The 20,033-nt window shown below is 58.2% G+C and overlaps 1 protein-coding gene across 2 annotated transcripts in view; it reads left to right on the plus strand.

Annotated features, from left to right (window-relative positions):
• The window catches only part of ZNF710 (zinc finger protein 710), a 73,365-nt gene that overhangs the window by 41,879 nt on the left and 11,453 nt on the right, over positions 1–20,033 (plus strand). The window contains exons 1-2 of one of the 2 annotated variants that reach the window (XM_039217420.1): positions 15,961–16,012; positions 17,620–19,108. In XM_039217420.1, coding sequence (XP_039073351.1) covers positions 17,648–19,108 — 1,461 coding nt within the window. In that variant the 5' untranslated portion in view covers positions 15,961–16,012; positions 17,620–17,647. Of the gene's footprint in view, positions 1–15,960; positions 16,013–17,619; positions 19,109–20,033 lie in introns of those variants that run through there. The other variant, XM_039217414.1, reaches the window with a different exon arrangement.

Consider the following 20,033-nt stretch of genomic DNA (forward strand, 5'->3'; position numbering starts at 1 on the left):
AGGCTCCAGGCTCTGAGCTGGCAGTCAGCACAGAGCGCGACGCAGGGCTCGAACCCACAAACCGCGAGATCATGACCTAAGCGAAAGTCGGACGCTTAACCGACTAAGCCACCCAGGCGCCCCGCTATAAAAGTTTCTAAAGGCTACCTGCTGGCATCAATACGGAGGCAGTCACAGGGAGCCCTGCTCTAAAGATGTTCTTAACCTTTCCGTGCCTCAGTTTCCTTACCTGTAGAATGGGGGTGATGGCACACACAGAAAGCGGTCAGTACTCACTTAGGTAATGCGTGTAGAGTTGGCACCAGTGGGCACTGGCACCGCCAGTCAGTCCGCTAATATCAGGGCCCTCATCCCCGATCTGCCCAGTGGAGAAGCTTCCCGTACAGATGCCAGCCAGATCGGCACCCAGCAGAGAGGCTCCAATGGCATCCAGCCTGGGAGGGCTTTGTGAAGTACAGGGGGCTGTGCCCGCATGAGCGGGCATGTTCACTCCCCGGCCCGGCCTGAGTTCCGGAAGAGCTGGTGTTCCGTCACGTGCTTGGCGCCCAGACCTGGGGGCGTTTGGAGGAGGGACTGCACCAAGCCTCCTGGAGGCCGGCGCTGGCTCTGAGCCGGGAAGCTGCCCAGTCAGGCCCCTGCTGCAGCCTGGGGAGGGGAGAGGGGGGTTTAACCGGGGGGGGGGGCGACCCTTGCCCCCTGGGCCATGCACGTGTGAGTGCATGCAGTTTTCACACAAGGAACTTCTTGGGCATTTTCGTTGCAGGGAATCGGGCCCAGCACAGGGGATCTCATTCTCGAAGTCTGCCCTTCCCCCTGTGACCCGTCGGGGCTGTGTTTGTGGGCGGTGGGTCTTCCCAGCTGTTGGAGACTGAGAAGGTTGCCCAGGGGCCCCAGGAGCGGGCTCCACTTGGGAGGAGAGTTGGGTTTTGTGATTTGTTTGGGAAATTGGTCTTTTTTTTTTTTATTAACTTATTTTGAGAGAGAGAAAGAGAATCCCAAGCAGGCTCCATGCTGTCAGCACAGAGCCCAACATGAGGCTCGAACTCATGAGCCATGAGACGACCTGAGCCAAATCAAGAGTCAGATGCTTAACTGACTGAGCCCCCCCAGGCGCCTCAGGAATTTGGCCTTTGAGCTGCCTCGATGGGTTCCTCAGAAGAGACGATGTCTGGCATCTGTGAGGAGGGCTTCCACGCCCTTCCAGAAGGTACACTTCTGCCTCCCCAGGGCTCCACTCTGGGTCCTGGGGCCCAAGGACCCTCATGGCCCCGCAACCATGGGGTCGGGAATGCCCGTGCACCTGATTTGGCTACTTTTTCTTCCTCAGAGTAGCAGCTGCTTTTTCTGAGTGGCCGTGCTTATTCATGGGGGTGGTAAGCATGTATTTTTAATAGTAATAAATATATGCCACATATTTTAGAGTCCTGGGTGATTCACCTTGTGTGTGCACATACATTGCAGTGGTGAAACCAAGAAGTCACCATTTACCAAATGCCAGCCCCTTATGCCAGGTACTTTCACTCGGTTATATACATATATATATATGTATATTTTTTAATGTTTATTCATTTCTGAGAGAGAGAGGCAGAGAGAATAGGGGGACAGAAGATCAGAATTGGGGTTTGAACTCAGGGACCGTGAGATCATGACCTGAGCCGAAGTTGGATGCTCAGCTGACTGAGCCACCCAGGTGCCCCACTCAGTTATTTTTCACTCTTCTCCACTCTTCTGTGGGACAGGCAGCTGGTACCCTCGTTTTACAGTTGGGCAAACTGAGGCTCTGAGAGATGAAGCGAGTTACCCAAGGTCACTCAGCGAGGCAGTGGCCGGGCTGGCTCCAGCCCCCATAGGCTGGCCCCCAACAGCAGGGACAGGGGTCTTCCTCCACCCGGACCACAAACATGTCTGGCGAAGGCAGATATTTGCTTGTTTTATAATTGTCACCTCCACTAAAATCGCTTCGGCCCTTGGGTCACAGCCCCCACGTGCATTTGAATTGTAGCACCTGGGGCCCCACTACCCAGAGCTCACTGCTCTGCCCATGAGGTCTCTGACGCGCTGAGCTATCTGGATTAAAGAGGAAACCAGGTCCCGCATGGCCTGTGCTGGCCACTTGGGGCACCTTCTCCTCTGAGTCTGTGGAACCGCCGCCCTCTGGGGACCTGCCCACAAGGCCCCGTCCTGGCTCTCCCTGCCCTCCAGGACTCCCCCGATCTCCCCTCCAGCCTGTGGATGAGGCCCCCGGGGGCGCACCCCGTTAGCTTCTGGTACCGCGCAGACCCAGCAGCACCCAGCTGGCACGCCCCACCTGCCTTCCCTGCTTGTCTCTCACGCGACCTCTTATCTCACAGCTGCCCTGTGGGTTCCCTCCACCCCACTGCGTGTGTTCCTCCCGGGCCAGTCTGCGGGGTCCTCGAGTCTGCATATGCACATGGGCTCCCGCCCCTCGCGCGCCCCGTCCCTCCACGCGCTGCGTGCAGGTGCTGCGTGAGGTGACTAAGGATTGAATGGATCTGCACATTGCTCCAACGTGCCGCTGATTATAGCCTGTGTGGACGGCATGTGTGTCTGATGTCTGCGTGCGTACACTGTCAGCCTAAATGTTGCACCAGCTGTCCCTCCCCCCTCCCCCCCACGGGAGATACAGGGAAGCATTACGTGAATGAGAGAGGCATTTTTTTTCCCTCCTCTCCTGGCATAAATCCGTTCTCGAGTTGGGTTGTGTGGGTGACTGCAAAATAAATGTTGATTACAGCCTGGGCATCAGCAGGCAGCCGTGCCAGGGGCTCTGCCGGGATGGCGGCCCTGGGGTGACTCACATGGGCTGGTGTGAGAACGAAAGGTGGGCTCTGGGCCCAGGCCCCACTCCTCCCCCATTCCCGTCGCTCCGCACCGTCTCTGCCCGCTGCTCCTCTTCCCTCCTCCATCCTGGGCCTCCAGCTGGCCAGGCCCTCTTGGGCTCCCCTACTTCTCTCGGGGTGGGGGTTCCCGGCCGGCCTTCCCCATCTCTGGGCCTCCCCAGCTCCCCCCACCCCAACCTTTGTGTGCTGAGCACCAGGGATCATGCTCCCTGGGCTGGTGGGCTTGCTGAAACCTGGCGACAGCCCTGGAAGGTGGATATCGCAGATGAGGAGATAGGCACGTGCAAACCGACATGTCGGGGATGCAGCCGGCTCTGTGGTCCATGCCCCGAGCTTCTGCCGCCTCCCGAAGGGCCGCTGTACAAGGAAGAACGTTCCTGACCCCTTAAGTTGAAATGGAGGAAAAAAGCAAAGTAACTGTTCTGTCTGTGGTACCCCGCACATTACTCTGATTTCCTGTCTGCTACTTGGCTCTACTGTTTCGTGGTTCGTCGTCTTGTCTTTCTAACCAAATTGGGAGGTCCCTGAGAGTGGGGATCTTTGGGTCCCACCAGCAGCCCGCGCTGGCCTGGCCCGACAGAGTGGAGGGCGGTAGGAAAAAGAAGAACGAGAGCTCCTAGAAACTGAGTCCTTCCTGTGCCCCAGCCGTGCTATCAGACTCTGTCTCCCCGATCTCCTTGACCTTGAAAGCACAAGCGTTTGAGTGAGACCCAAGAGCGAAACGCAAAACTCCAGCTTTTTCTCGGGCGTTTCTGGTGACTGCGCAGGCCGCTCGACTTCTCTGTGCCTGGGTTTCCGGCTCGGTGACGCGGGTTCCATTATTAGGAGTCCACCCTTTATATCTAGCTTCTCATCGGGGACAAGCCTGTCCTGAAGGAAGAGCTTCAGAATGTGGTAGATGCTTTTCGTATGCCTACTCCATTCCACCGGGAAGTCGCCCAAGGCCACACAGCCCCTAGGTGGCAGACACAGGGGTACAGGTCAGACCTGCCAGCCTGAGAGCCACGTTCCTCACCACTCTGTCCCTCCCCGGAGGCCGGAACTGCCCTTGCTGGCCCCCCATCCCCGTGTGCTGCTTCCTGTCTCTTCCTCCTTAGGCCTTGCTCCTGGGGTTCCTGAGGTGCTAAGCCGGCCGCTTGGGGGAGAAGCTGAGCTGTTGCGTCATTGACACCTGTGTGGCCCCTGGGACCCGCGATGTCCCGGAGCCAGGCCCTGGCAGCTGCCCCGGATAGGGTAGGCCGGGAGCTACTCCAGCAGCAGATCACAGCTCCCACGGGTGCTCACAGGCCCGCGGGGCTCCCAAAGACCCAGGGCCCCCTTCTGTCCATGTGACTTTTGTCTCCCAGGGGAGGCCACCATTTTCCACCAGCCCGTCTACTCTCTCCGTCGCTTCGAGACGCTGGGGCAGCAGAGATAATCGGCTTGCTTGTAATTTCTGTGGTAAATCTCTTTGTTTCTCCTGTCATTTCTGATCACTCCAGATTAAACACAGAAATGTAGAAAGAAGGTCAGGGGGGCTGGGCCAGCGGGTGGCCTCCTGGGAACATAGGAAGAAGGGTTGTAGAAGGGGAAGAACATGATTATGGTCCGTTCAAAGCCCGCCTTTACCTCTCACTGGCTGTGTGATTTGGACAACTAACAGCCTTCCCAACTAACAGCCTCGGTTTGCCCGTCTGTAAAATGAAAATTAAAACGCCCATCTCCCTGGGATGGCCCGTATCGTGCGGAGGGCCTGGTACGTTGGGCGTCCTCCGTGTGCCGCAGCCCGGGGCCTGGTGCAGGGAACTCGGGGCAGCGCGTGGGTGGGCTTTCCCTGGGCTGCGCTGCGGAGGGACTCGGGACCTGGCTTACCCCACGCCCCAGGTGTGGGACCCTCGCTTTGTCCTGAGGGGGGAGGGGCTCCGGCGTCTCCCCCAGCCCCCTGCAGGGCCTGCCCCCCAGTGAGCCCTCACCTGCACCCTTCACAACTGTCCCCCCTGAGTTGTGCATTTGCCTCCTCCCTTCTACGGGTGAGGCCAGAAAGGGGCCTGCACGGCGGCAGGAAGGGGGCCCATTCCGGGCTTTGCCTGCGCCTGCGTCTGGGTACCTAGGAGAAGGTGGCAGGGACTGAACGGAGAAGCCAGGGCTGCTGGCGAAATGGGGTTGCTTTTCCCTCCTTCCTTCCTTTTTCTTTTTTCCTGTTTCTTAAGCAAGAAGTAAATAAACGCTGCCCCGGGATGACGAGAGAGCACTGAAGGAGATGAAAGCACAGCAAAAGGGGGTGAGAGACCAGAAGCAAAGGACGGAGGGGCATTTGGACCTTACCCCGCGCTCAGGGGAGAGATGAAAGAGGAAAGAACGAGATGGGAGCGCAGGACCAAGTGGCAGAGTGGAGGATGAGGTTGCCACGGAAACGGGAGGAGGGGAGGAACGGAGGGAGAGGAAGACAGGATGGAGAAGGCTGAGGTCTCGGCGAGGGCGGGGCCTGGGGAGGAGGAAGGAAAGCCTCCAGGGGCTCCCAGGGCTGCATTAGGCCCCGACGGGGAAACTGAGGCCGGCGGGGGAAAAAGACGTGCCCCAGAAAGCTCATCCCTGCCCAGGGCTGGCCAGGGCCTGGGGGGTACCCAGCTGCAGTCTGCGGCACCGACCCTGCAGGGGGCTGCCCCTCTCCCAGCCTCGGTTTCCACAACTGTAAAACAGAAGCAGTCCTCACCGGGGCGCCTGGGTGGCTTAGTCGGTTAAGCGTCCGACTTTCGCTCAGGTCATGATCTCGCGGTTCGTGGGTTCGAGCCCCGCGTCGGGCTCTGTGCTGACAGCTCGGAGCCTGGAGCCTGTTTCAGTCTGTGACTCCCTCTCTCTCTGACCCTCCCCTGCTCATGCTCTCTCTCTCTCTCTCTCTACTAGAAATAAATAAAACATTAAAAAAAAAAAAAGAAGCAGTCCTCCCCACCCCAGAGGGCCGCCTGGAAGCCTGGAAATTGTGTGTGACGAAGTTCAGGCCCAGTAAATGCCCCTGTCATTCCTTCACCTGTGACTCTTATCTTTGTCCTAGGACCTTGTAAGCCCAAGGTTTGTTTGTCTCCCTGTTCCCTGTGTTTCCCTGTGTGAAGCTGGTGATCTTTGGGTCCTGCGTAGTGTAGTTGTTTGGAGGGAAACATGTGCTTTTTGCTTCGGAGATCGGAGGAAAGACATGGAGTCTTCTGAAAACACGAGGCCAGCTGTCCCTTCCCCTGGGAGCAGACACTGGTCCTGAAGCTCAAGGAAGGAAGTCAAGGCTCAGGAGAGGAGGGAGGTTCCAGGTGGGTCTCAGCAAGGGAGCTCTGTTTTCTTTGCATTTGACTACGGGTATTCTCAAAAGGACAACCTTCGTTCTGTATGTACACTCTGCTTGGAATGTAGGGGGGCGGAGGGGGGCAGAGACCAGCTCCCTGCCCCGCCCCTGTAGTCTGTGTTCTGAGTGCCAGATAGTAAGCCAACAGCTATCTAGAACAGATTTATTTTTTTTTTACATTTTTTAATGTTTTATTTATTTCTGAGAGAGAAAGACAGCATGAGTAGGGGAGGGGCAGAGACAGAGGGAGACACAGAATCTGAAACAGGCTCCAGGCTCTGAGCTGTCAGCACAGAGCCCAACGCAGGGCTCGAACCCACGAACCGTGAGATCATGACCTGAGCTGAAGTTGGATGCTTAACCAACTGAGCCACCCAGGCGCCCCAGCCAACAGCTATATAAATAAATACATCATTAAAAGTTGTAATGAGGTCCAGGAAGGGAAAGGGAAAGTATTCAACATAGAACTTCTTAGAACTTGGGGGTTGAGGGTGTAGACCTGATTGGGGACATGGAGGGAGTCTCCATGGGGAAGGCTTCCTGAGGAAGGTCTGCCAAGCTGAAAGGTGAAAGATTGGAAAGAACGTTCCAGGCACGGGGAACAGCATGTGCAAAGGCATGTTTGGGCAAGTCCATTAAAGAAGATGCAAAAAAGGCCACGTGTCTTCACGGTGATAAGTAAGGGGACAGGCAGCACGCCGTAAAGTTGCCACAGGGGCCGAGACCAATTGTGCAAGTTCTCCTAAGTCCTGGGTGAGGTGTTTGCTCTGGATTGTGGGAGCCGTGGAAATGCCTGGGGTTCTCGGCAAGGTGAGAACCAGGATTGTTTTAGCGTTTGGAGGCCAGAGGCAGCTGTGAGGCGGAACTCTTCAGAGCTCAGGAAAGTTCCTGCAGGATGGGGGAATGGTGGAAATCCCTGGCTGCCCAATCCCTCCGTGGCCACCTCGCCGCCCCCCAGACAATGGAAGGCTAATGCCCCACTGGGGGAGGCTGAGCTCGGAGTGGCCACCATGTTTGACACAGTGGGACAGATGGGTATCAGGAACCAGTGTCCGTTGTGGGGTGGGGGCTTGGGCCCCCAGTTCCCACATCCCTAAACGATGGCATTGGACGGGAGGGTCCACAAAGTTCCTTCCAGCCCTGCCGGTGAAGATTCTAAAACCAGCACTGAGGGTCCACAGCCCAGGTGGCCGAGGCCAAGGGCCATCCGCCGCGCCACTGTCCTGCTGTGGGAGAACCCGGCTTCCTTTGTGGTAAAGAAACGATGCATCTGGGGCGCCTGGGTGGCTTAGTTGGTTAAGCGTCCGACTTTCGCTTAGGTCATGATCTCGCGATTTGTGGGTTCGAGCCCCGCGTCGGGCTCTGTGCTGGCTGCCAGCTCAGAGCCTGGAGCCTGTTTCAGTCTGTGACTCCCTCTCTCTCTCTGACCCTCCCCTGCTCACGTTGTCTCTCTCTCTCTATCCTAGAAATAAATAAAAATATTTAAAAAAAAAAAAAAAAAGAAACGATGCATCTGGCTGGGGAGCTGGTGGTGGGTCAGGCAGAAGGACCCCAGGCCCACGGCTTTTGGGGGCCTGGTGACTTCAGATCAAAGACACAGTTTCATTCCCACACTAGCATCAAGAGGAAGCCTCCCTGTGTCCCATGGGCAGCTCTGTGGGCGGCTTGGCATTGGCCCCCATAATGTGTGCATCAGATGCCCTCATTTCTCCGAAGATCAGAGCCCCACCCACCTCACCTCAGGACAAAGGGGGTTGACTGTCCTGGATCCCCGGATCCCCAAGCTAGAATCAGGGGCTGGCCCCGTCCAGCGACCAGGGCTCCCTGGGCCCCCTGGAAGGTGCCTCAGTCCATCGCTGGCCAGGGCTTCGCTCTTCTGGAAGGTGTGTGGCCTCCTCCTCCACCCCAGCCCCCGCTCACCATACCTCAGGCCTACTCTGGATCTCCGCCCCCTCGTGTCCTGACCTGACTCCACCTAATGGCGTGTCTGTGGGGCCCTTGTGTGTCTGCTCCTGTGGGCTTGGGGCGTAGCCCTGTTTCCAGAAGAGGAGCCCGCTTGGCCTAAGTCCACTTGGGGCGCGGGGAGGAGCAGGCCAGGGCGTGGGTCCAGCTCCGGCATGAACTGTGTGGGGTGGCCCTGGGCTGGGAGAGGAAGGAGCCCACGTGGGGTGCTTTGTCACAGCTTCGGGAAGGTAGAGGACTCTTGTTTTTTTGTTGTTTTTTAATTCCAGTGTAGTTAACATACAGTGTTACGTTAGCTTCAGGTGGGTGACACAGGCATTCAACACTTCCGCACATCACCCCGTGCTCATCACGACAAATGTCCTCCTTAGTCCCATCCCCTGTGTCCCCCATCCTCCCCCTCCGGTGACCAGCAGCGAGTTCTCTAGAGTTAAGTCTGCTTCTTGGTTTCTCTCTGTCTCTCTCTTGTTTTCTTTTGCTCCCTTTGTTTTGTTTCTTAAACTCCACGTTTAAGTGGGGTAGGGTGGGGCGCCTGGCTGGCTCAGTCAGAAGAGCCTGCGACATCCTGCGTCGTGAGTTCGAGGCCCATGTTGGGTGTAGCAGTTGTTAAAAATAAATAAATAGGGGCACCTGCGTGGCTCAGTCGGTGAAGCATCCAGCTTCGGCTCAGGGCATGATCTCAGGGTTCGTGGGTTCAAGCCCCGCGTTGGGCTCTGTGCTGACAGCTCAAAGCCTGGAGCGTGCTTGGGATTCTGTGTCTCCTTCTCTCTCTGCCCCTCCCCAGCTCATACTGTGTGTGTGTGTGTGTGTGTGTGTGTGTGTGTGTGTGCGCGCGCGCGCGCGCGCGCGCGCATGCGTGCATGCGTGTGTCTAAAAAAAAGATGTATATATATATATATTTAAAAGTAATAAATAAATATAAATAAATAAATAAACTTAGAAAGAAATAGATGTCCAGGCCCCCTACCCAGACTCTCCAGGCCCCGGCACTGGTACTGTTAATCAGACGATGCCCTTGGACCCTGGGAGAGCTGAGGCAGAGAGGCCACACAGACACAGTGGGCCCAAGGTTGTGCCTCTTGCCATAGGGACTCCATCCCTCGTTTCCTTGGATTTAGGCATCACCATGGCCTCCCTGGAGGAGGGGGCCTCACTCACAGTGGCCACTCGCAGCCAGGCCCACCTCAGACCTCAGCTTGTAAAGCAGAGGTGTGGCTCCCAAGGTGGGTGCGTCTGGAGGCCCCCGGGCCTGGGAGGCTAAGGCGGGAAGGGCTTTCCGAACACACCTTGCTGTCACAGGTCTGTGGGAGGAATTGTCCTTCCTGAGAGGGTGTCACAGGGGAGAATGACTCAGAGCTCCTGGGCCTGAACCCCTGGGGACTGTCCGAGCAAGGCCTCCCCCGTGGAAAAGGCAGGGCTATCCTGGGGTTGAGGCAGGTAGAGGGGGCAGGAGAAGAGCAAAGTAGTTGTGGAACTCTGGCAAGGATTTCCCCCAGGTCCCCTTCATTCATTCATTCATTCACTCATTCATTCATTCACTCATTCATTCTTTTTTTTTTTAATGTTTTTTTTTTTTATTTATTTCTAGGAGAGAGACAGTGTGAGCAGGGGAGGGTCAGAGAGAGAGGGAGTGACAGACTCCGAAACAGGCTCCAGGCTCTGAGCGGGCAGTCAGCACAGAGCCCGACGCGGGGCTCAAACCCACAAACCGCGAGATCATGACCTAAGCGAAAGTCGGATGCTTAACCGACTAAGCCACCCAGGCGCCCCTTCACTCATTCATTCTATAGATTTCTCGGTGACTGTGGGCTCTTTCCTCCCTGTGGGCCTACCCTAGTGTCTTTCTCTCCAGACCCCCTCTCCTAGCTGGGTCCACCGTGTTCCCCTACGGTCACCATCCTCTGGGTGGGCTGTCTGGTGGGAGAGACGGTCAGAAGCATACAGTTATGAATCAGCGTGATTGTATAGACTTTTCCAGAGAAACAGAAACCAGTAGGATGTATATATATACATATATATACACACACGCACACACACACACACAGAGAAGATTTATTTTAAGGAGTTGGCTCACCCAATTGTGGGGGCTGGCAAGTCCGAAATCTGCAGGGCAGACTGGCAAGCTGGAAACTTGGGCAGGATTTCCATGATTCCGTCTTGAGGCAGAATCCCTTCTTCTCTGGGAAACCTCCCATGTTCTCGATGTTCTCTTAAGGCTTCAGCTGATTGGATGAGACCTGCCCACATTAAGGAGGGCAGGCTGCATGTCTTAAAGTCAGCTGGTTGTAAGATGTTAATCACACCCACAGAATAGTTCACAGCAGCATCTAGATTAGTGTGTGACCAAACAGTGGGGCACCACGGCCCGGCCAAGACTACGGTAAAATTAATCTGAGGGTCTCAGGCTGTGGAAGAGGCCCTCGTCCTGCCCCACAGGCTGAGGAATGCTTCCCTAGAGGCAGTGCCTGCAATGACTCTTAAAGGATGAGGGGGTTTTCACTCCGTGCAGGGGAAGGGCAGGCCTGGCAGAGGAGTCAGCCTGTGCAAAGGCCCTGAGGTAGGAAACGGTCGTGTGTGTGTGTATGTATGTGTGTGTGTGTGTGTGTGTGTGTGTGTGTGTGTACACACACTGCAGAGGTACAGGAAGACTTAATGGGGGGCGGTCAGGTGGAGTCTGGGTGGGGACAGCACCGAGCAAGCAGCTAAGGCGTGAGGACTTTACTGTACAGGCCTTAGGGCTGAGGGTGGGCTTCAGGGCCCACAACCTGTCCCTGCCTCTCCCTCTCACTGTGTGACCTTGGACCAGCCCCTTCCCTGGGCCTCACTTTCCTCATCCGTAAAAAGAAGTGGTTGGATACGGTGTACGTGTGGTTTGTGGTCGGTGGCACTGTGTTGGTGGCCCAGCCACTCTGGCTCCTGGAGGTGGGCTCAGCAAATCTGTCCGCATAGAAAAGGGAAGTTGAGGCAGAGGGAGACTCACACACTTCCCCCTTGGCCGCCGCGCCCCGCCCCTGCCTGCTCCCTCACCCCTGGCCTCACTGGGTCCAGGGAGGCCCGGGCTAGCAGAAGTGAGACTGTGGCAAGGAACCCCGAGGTTTGCACAAGACTCCGGCTCTGGCTTTGGCTTCCTCTTCCTTTCTGGGGACGTGAGCGGATTTACCTTTCCGTCTACAGCAAGGAAGTCGGCTGAGGACACGCAGGGTGGTTTTGCTACAAGTTGAAGTCCATGAGCGCTTACACCCGGGATTGCCTTTTCTCCTCCCCGGAGAAGCTACCTGTCACCCACACTCCAGGCTCAGCTTCTCCAGACCCGGGGCAGAGGCCCGGACGCACAGACAGCTGTACGCACCCCAGCGGTACAGCCGGTGACGGGGGCAGAAAGAGAAGCCAGAGCCAGACTCCGTGGGTGGGAATGCCAGACGGAGGAATGAGACCATCCTCTGTTCTCGACTGGACCCCGACCTGTCTCCCCAGGGCCCCAGCCCTCAGCCCCGCCCTCAGGGCTGCACCCCACAACCCGGAGATCTCACCGGTTCCCAGGGAGGGAACTTCGTTTTGCGCTCGACAGGATCCCTATAACCAAGACCGGTGCCAGCACCTAGTGGGGACCCAGTAGCTGTGACTGAGTCACTGGTTCCATTGCTGGACTGGAGACCTTGCCTCTGGGCCACCTGGTGATCTGAGGCCAACATGAAGGGGTCAAAGGGTAAACTCGCCCTCCCAGCAGAAGCCCGGAGCCCTGTGGAGCCCACGCCAGGGCCCAGGTCCTGACACCTGCTGGCCCCTCAAGGGTGGTCATCGAAGTGAACCGGTCATGGGGTGTGTGGGGACATCCCAAGGCCGGGCTGGGAGAAGCCCCAAGGCATTCCTGTGTCGGCAGTGGGTTTTTGAGGTGACTTCCTGCTGGTAGAATTCAGTCCACGAATAAGCAGGTGGTCGCTCCCTTCACAGTGGCTCCTATCCCAGCGGCCCCAAGCCAGACCAGGCCTCTAGCACCTTCCACCGGAACTCTGCCCCATCATCTGTGTTTCTGGGACACTCACCACCCCAAGCCCCCCAGCCCTCTCCTGCTCTCAGAGAGGAATGTGTACAGCAGGGGTGGGGTGGGGTGGGGTGTGTGTATCTCCCTAACAGGGAAGGAGCTTTTTAAAGCAGTGTGGGGTGAGAAGAGATACTGCCACACCTTGCAGAGGGGACCCTCAGTGACGGGCAGGTAGGCCGAGGATTAACCTACCCTCAAGGTTCCGGAAAGCCACTTGTGCCCTTTTTACAGCTGAGGAAACTGAGACCTTGTGTGGTCAGGTGACTTGTCTGGGGTCACACAGCCAGGTGAAATGACAGCACCCCGTGCGGTCCCCGTCTGGGTGTGGAAGGCCTCCTGCTGGGCCTTAGGGATTGGCTTGGGGCCCTCCCCAGGGGGTGGCCTGCCTGGTGCTGAGCCCTAGGAAATAGGGCTGCTCTTTCCCTCCCCCTCCTCTGCTTTTGTTTCTTGGCCTCCTCAGCCTCTCTCCCGCCCCTTTCCCCCCACTTCCTCATCCCTCCCCCTCTCTCCCTTCCCCTCTTCCCCTCCTTCCATCTCCCCCTCTTTCTCTCCCTCCCCCTCTTCCCTTCTCTCTCTATAACTCTCCCTCTCTCTCCTACCTCCTCTTTCTCCCCCCTCTCGCCCCCTCCCCCTCCCCACTTCTGCTGTGGCCTCCCTCCCCTCCCCCGCCCCCCCCCCAGCTCCCAGCTCCAGTGTTTAAGCTACAATCAGGCAGCTATTCTGTCCCCTCCATGTCCTTTCTCTGCACCCTGGGGAACCAAGGGTGCCCTCGCAGGAGGCTGAGCTCCACCCTGCCCGATGGATGCCCCTCGCCTCCTAGCGGGGCTGCGGAGAGCCCGCGAAGGTGTGAGTTCCCCTCTCTCGGCCACGAGTGAGCTTGTTCTGAGCCACAGCACCAGCGGTGGGGGAAAGGCCTTGCCCTGAGAGGGGAGCGTCACCAGGGGGCCCCAGGCAGATGACGAAAGGGGCCCGGATTGCAGGGTGGGGTGCCTGGCACACAGGTGGTGCGCGCCTGGCAGGCTCCGCTCCTGCCCTGGGTGGCCTCGAGCTGGGGCATAAACAGAAGGGCTGTGGCCAGCGTGAGTGTGGAGCGGAGGCCTAAAAGGTGGCCCAGGAGGAGGAGACACAGTGACGCTGGGTTGCAGGGCCCCCGCCTTCCCGCTACCCGTTTCTCTGTGTGGTAGACGGAACACGCGTGTGAAATGCAGGTGAATCCAGGCCCCTCCGTCTTCTTCCTCTGGGCCTCTGTCTCTGCACCCGGAGCCCCTGGGAAAGTGCGCGTGCACAGGGTGGCATGGCTTCCGCTCAGGCAGGTGTCTGTCTCGTGTCCGTACAGAAGTGCTGTGGGAGTGCGGGCCCGCGGAGGGGCCCCGGGGGCAGCCAGACAGGAGGCTCCCCAGCCGCAGTGCCCAGGGCCCATGGGGGCCTGCTGTCTCCCCAGGACCTGAGGACCGCAGGGCGGCAGCTGGGAGCCGGGCCGGGCTGTCGGGCCCACAGGCCTGCCTGCACACCCAGCTCGGCCCCGACGGGACGCGAGGCGTGGGACTGAGGCGCCGGATCCCTGGGCTGTGGAACGGCGTGCACGCCACCCCCACCCCTACCCCCACCCCCACTCCCCGTGGGGTGGTTTTCCGGATTAAATGACTCACCTGGCACCTTGTGAGCACTCAGCAAAGAGAAGCCAGAGCTATAGCTCTTCTGTCCGCATTTGTGGCTCGCCAGCCCCTCTGCGACCCGCCTCGCTTGGACACAAACGCCTCGTGAGCAAGCACCCTGAGCAGGTCCCCTTTTATCCCCAGGCAGGGGCTCCTGTCACAGAGACCTCGAGTCCAGCCCAAAGTCGAAACTGCCTGCCTGCTCCCACAGCAAAGGGGACGCCTGCTTGGCCAAGGGCTGGTGTGCTCCGTGGGAGTGGCCCCTCTCAGTCTTCAAGGTCACTCCTGGCACGGAGGGTACACTGTAGGGTGACCCCACACCAGACCTGCGCTCTGGTTCCCACGGCTCATCTGCCGCCAGAGTGGGGATCTCTTTGCTCCCGCTCCCCAGGTCCCTTGAGGCTGCCAAGAAGGGAGGGTGCCATCTTTGGGGTCGAGGCGACAAAGACCCCACTAACAAAAAACTAACATTTTTTACTTAAGTTTATTTATTCTGAGAGGGAAAGAGAGTCCCTAGCAGGCTCTATGCCATCAGCATGGAGCCCGACACAAGGCTTGAGCCCATGAGTCTGGGCTCATGACTTGGGCCGAAATCAAGGGTCAGACACTCGACCGCTGAGCCTGAGCACCGCGCCCCCCCGCCCCCAGGCGCCCGGGGAGAACTAACATTCGCACGGACGTTCTGGGCTGTTCATACCACCCCACAGGCTGGCACTGCGCACCCGCCCCCCCACAACAGGAAGGAAGAATCTGAGGGCTTGGGGCGCTGTGGGATATGCCCGAGGGAGAAAAGGGCAAAATTCGAATTTGAACTCCAAACCTAACATGGGCTCCGCTGCTCGGGAGGGTTCCTCCCTCCGCTGGCCCCAACCTCAGGAAGTCTACAACAAGTGCTGGGCTTGTTGTTGCCGCAAACCCACAGTGGGCAGGAGGGCTGCGGCCGGGTGCGGTGCCACACCGGCCACTCAGAGCAGAGGCAAGGATACCGCCCCAGCGGGTGGCCCTGGGAGGCACAGTGGTCCCTGAGGAGTCCATGAGGGCAGGGACCGTGCCTCGCCTGCCCCGCATCTCTGAGCACAAGACCCGGCCCATAGCAGGGATTTAGCAAAGTTTTTGTTGCGTGAAAAAAAATGAATGAGTTCTTAGTCCCTAGAATGAATGAGCTCTTGTCCCAGAAGCACCCCAACCTTTGCTGAATTTGGGGCCCCAGAAGGGAGAAATCTCTCGGCTCTATGGCCTTACCAGCAGGAAAATCTTCCAGAGATCTGGGCAAATAAAGAAGTTAATTGTTTACATTTGGTGAGGGCTTTATAATTAACTAATCCCCTTCACCGGGTTATGACCTCTGCGACCTCGAAATCCTTCCACGGGTAGGCGCTTCCGTTCCCATTTTTTAGCTGGGGAAACTGAGGTGCAGAGGAGACTCTGAAGTGACTCTCCTCAGAGTGACTCTTGTCACTTGTAAGTGACCGAGCTAGGACTTGGGTCCAGGCTGCCTGACCCCCATCTCCCTGCTCTTTCCAGCAGGGGCAGTGGGGGTGGGCGGAATCAGGTTCAGCCCCTCCAGCCTGCTCCAGATGGACCCTGAACCCCGAGTCCGGTTCTGTTCCATCTGACCCCTTCCACGAGAGCCTTCCTTTAAGATTAATAGTTTAATCTTTAGTGTCCGTTTCAAGGAAGCTAAATTCCTGTCTGGGGTATTTTATTTTTAGCCAGCTTCAGGAAGGGGAAGTGCACCGGCCTGTGGGGGGAGGGAGACACCAGGCCCGGAGCCGGTTTCCTGAGGAAAGGACGCAGCCCGCCATGCGCCTGACCGTGACCCTCAGACCAGACCAGGCAAGGCAGGCAGGAGCCGTCTCAGACCGGAGCCGGCGCTGAGCAGGATGGGGGGTGGGGGTCGTTCTAACCGTGGGGAGGATCCCAGGCCACCCCGGAGGAGGCCCTCCCACATCCGGGGCACACACCGCCGTCCTGGGGAGGCCCGAGAGGGCGCCAAGGGGTGGGGGCGGGGAGGGCCTGGAACTCGCAGGAACAGGTGGAATTTGAGGAAAGCCTGGCAGGCTGCCGGGAGGGACCCGGAGCTCAGCAGGGGTGCGAGAACCCTGTGCAGGGGGGCCGGCTGCACAGACTGTGCCCCCAGGGAGGCAGGGAGCCAGGGCGCCCCGGGTCTGGACCGGAACAGGTGGGCGCCTTGGCTTTTGTAGAAGAACCTGTTAGGTCAGGGAGCGTGTCTGTGAACCGGGGAGCCAGTCTCACGGGCATTTCAGACCTTCTCTCAAAGGTGGGAGCCATCACGGGGCCCTGCTTTCACATCAGATCTTACATGGGATTCCGGCATACAGATCAGATAAAAGCTGTATTTTTTAAAAAAATTTTTAATGTTTATTTTTGAGACAGACCGAGCGTGAGCGAGGGAGACACAGAATCCGAAACAGACTCCAGGCTCTGAGTTGTCAGCACAGAACTCCATGCGGGGCTCGGCCCCTCGAATCAGGAGATGGTGACCTGAGCCTAAGCCGGACGCTTAACCGACTGAGCCACCCAGGCACCCCGAAAGCTGTGTTTTTAATTGGCATAAATTTGGATATTTGAATGTATAATACTTAGCTAATCCAGAGCAATAATAACCTGTTGTGAGAGAGACAGACTTGTAGCCTCGGGCTTAAAAGATAGGCGTCGCTGCTGAGATCAGCCTCGGCACCTAATTTATTTTTGTGTATTGCCTTGTGTTTGCCATATATATGTATATATATTTGTAATTTTCCCCTGCCCCGCCTGCAAATATATATATATATTTTTTTTTTTTTTTAACCAGAGCACCTCACTCATGGTCAAGCCATTACAAATGGTGACAGCTGTTTAACACCTCACTGTACAGTCTGAGGGTCTGTGCAAAATTAATTGCCTTGGCAACAAGGCCACTGGAGCTACAGAATGTTTTGGAATGAGGTATATATTACATGTGAGAAGATGGGTTTTCCAAAACTGATTTTTAAAATAGAGGGGGGAGGGGCGCCTGGGTGGCTTAGTCGGTTAGGCGTTCGACTTTCGCTTAGGTCATGATCTCGCAGTTCGTGGGTTCGAGCCCCGCGTTGGGCTCTGTACTGACTGCCAGCTCAGAGCCTGGAGCCTATTTCAGAGTCTGTGTCTCCCTCTCTCTCTGACCCTCCTCTGTTCACGCGCTCTCTCTCTCTCTCTCTCTCTCTCCTAGAAATAAATAAAAATATGAAAAAAAATTTTTAAAAATAAAATAGAGGGGGGCACCTGGGTGGCCCAGTTAAGCGTCGGACTCTTGATATCACTCCGGTCGCGATCTCACTGTTTGTGGGATCCAGCCCCTTCTGGGGCCCTGTGCTGACAACGCGGAGCCTGCTTGGGATTCCCTCTCTTCTCTCTGCCCCTCCCCCACTCTTGCTCTCTTGCTCTCTCTCAAAACAAATAAACTTTAAAATAGAGGCATCTTTGCTCTTTGCAGTTTTGAATCTGAGTTTTGAGCAACTCTCGGAAGGACGTTGTGGGGAAGCTAGTTTAAGAACTTCGGGGGAAATTCAACCCTCCTGTTAGAGGTGGGAAGACAGGCCAGCAAAGGGGGCAGGGCTTACCCAGGATCCCACAGGGAGATGGAGGAGATGGTCAGACAGACATACAGAGGGTGTCATTGCTCCCAGTAATTACAAGTGTGTCCCGTTCCCAGGGCAAGAGGAGAAAGGCATCAGGGACAGACACACCCCTCGCCGGATGTGTGTCTGTGTGTGTGTGCAGCATTAACGTTCCCTTCTCTCCCCGCAGCGATGCCCTCCTAGCCAGCCGCCGCGGGATGGAGGGCTTCATGGACTCAGGGACACAGACGGATGCCGTGGTGGTGCTGTCCTTGGCTCAGGCCGCCGTGCTGGGCCTGGTCTCGGAAAATGAGCTCTTCGGAGCCACCATAAGCGCTGAAGCCTTCTACCCGGACCTAGGGCCCGAGCTGTCTGGGACGGCTATTGGGGAGCCCGGCCCCCCGGGCCCCGACGTCTACCAGCTGGCTTGCAACGGTCGGGCCCTGGAGGAGCCGGCCGAAGAGGAGGTGCTGGAAGTGGAGGCGGCCTTCGAGAAGCACACCCGGCGGAAGACGCGACCGCCAGTGCGGCTGGTGCCCAAGGTCAAGTTTGAGAAGGTGGAGGAAGAGGAGGAGCAGGAGGTCTACGAGGTGTCCGTGCCAGGTGATGACAAGGAGGCAGGCCCGGGGGAGGCCCCTGCCGAGGCGGCCGGCGGCGGCTGCGAGGCCCTGGTGCAGAGCAGCGCCGTCAAGATGATCGACCTGAGCGCCTTCAGCCGCAAGCCTCGGCCGCTGCGGCACCTGCCCCGGGCCCCCAGGCCGGAGCTGGACGCGGCCCCCTACGACCCCCACTTCCCAGACCCGGCCCGGGTCGGCTTCTCCGAGGCCAGCATGGCGCTGCCTGGGCCTGAGGCCCTGCCCGCGGAGTGTGGCTTCGAGCCGCCCCACCTGGCCCCCCTGAGCGACCCCGAGGCCCCCAGCATGGAGTCCCCGGAGCCTGTGAAGCCGGAGCAAGGCTTCGTGTGGCAGGAGGCGGGTGAGTTCGAGGCCGACTCGGCCGGCTCGACGGTGGAGCGTCACAAGAAGGCTCAGCTGGACCGGCTGGACATCAACGTGCAGATCGACGACTCCTACCTGGTGGAGGCGGGCGACCGCCAGAAGCGCTGGCAGTGCCGCATGTGCGAGAAGTCCTACACTTCCAAGTACAACCTGGTGACGCACATCCTGGGTCACAACGGCATCAAGCCGCACTCGTGCCCGCACTGCAGCAAGCTCTTCAAGCAGCCCAGCCACCTGCAGACGCACCTGCTGACGCACCAGGGCACCCGGCCCCACAAGTGCCAGGTGTGCCAGAAGGCCTTCACGCAGACCAGCCACCTCAAGCGCCACATGCTGCTGCACTCCGAGGTCAAGCCCTACAGCTGCCACTTCTGCGGCCGCGGCTTCGCCTACCCCAGCGAGCTCAAGGCCCACGAAGTGAAGCACGAGAGCGGCCGCTGCCATGTCTGCGTCGAGTGCGGCCTGGACTTCTCCACCCTGACCCAGCTCAAGCGCCACCTGGCGTCCCACCAGGGCCCCACCCTCTACCAGTGCCTCGAGTGCGACAAGTCCTTCCACTACCGCAGCCAGCTGCAGAACCACATGCTCAAGCACCAGAATGTGCGGCCCTTCGTGTGCACGGAGTGCGGCATGGAGTTCAGCCAGATCCACCACCTCAAGCAGCACTCCCTCACCCACAAGGTAGGGCGCCCCTGGCGGCCGGAGCCTCCCCTCTCCCCCGGCAGGGCCCCGGCCCCGCCCCCTCGTCCCGGGCCCCGCCCCTCTCCCCGCCCCCTTGTCTCCTCCCTCCCAGGGCCCCGCCCCCTTGTCCCGAGCCCCGCCCCTCTCCCCGCCCCCTTGTCTCCTCCCTCCCAGGGCCTCTCCCGTCTCACCCCCAGAGCCCCGCCCCCTCGTCCCGGGCCCCTCCCCTCTCCCTCCTCCCTCCCAGGGCCCCGCCCCCTCGTCCCGGGCCCCTCCCCTCCTCCTTGTCTCCTCCCAGGGCCCCTCCCCTCTCACCCCCAGGGCCCCTCCCCTCTCACCCCCAGGACCCCTCCCAAGGGGCCTTGCCCCAGGTCTGAGGCTCCTCCTGTAGGTCTTTTGCTCCCTGCTTACAAAATAGTGCTGGAGACCGTCTAGCTGGTAAGATAGATGGACACAGATGAACATTTCTTACGTTTGTAGTTACATGTTTACTTGGATGAGTTTTAGAAACAATACAACTGAAATTAGGGTTTTAAAAAAAATTTTTTTTACGTTTTTATTTTATTTTGAGAGACAGAGCAAGCGGGGGAGGGGCAGAGAGAGAGGGAGACAACAGGATCTGAAGCAGGCTCCAGGCTCTGAGCTGTCAGCACAGAGCACCATGCGGGGCTCGAACCCACCAACAGTGAGATCATGACCTGAGCAGAAGTCGGACGCTTAAGTGACTGAGCCACCCAGACGCCCCTTTTAAAAGTTTTTGAATGAGGGGCACCTGGGTGGCTCAGTCCGCTGAGCGGCCAGCTTTGGCTCGGGTCACGGTTTCAGGTTCATGGGTTGGAGCCCGAACTGGGCTCTCTGCTGCCAGCATGGAGCCGCTTCAGATCCTCTGTCTCTCTCTCGCTTTCGAAAATAAATAAACATTTTT

Source organism: Hyaena hyaena, unplaced genomic scaffold (assembly GCF_003009895.1).
Source record: "Hyaena hyaena isolate Hyena2069 unplaced genomic scaffold, ASM300989v1 scaffold_13, whole genome shotgun sequence".
Taxonomy (NCBI): domain Eukaryota; kingdom Metazoa; phylum Chordata; class Mammalia; order Carnivora; family Hyaenidae; genus Hyaena; species Hyaena hyaena.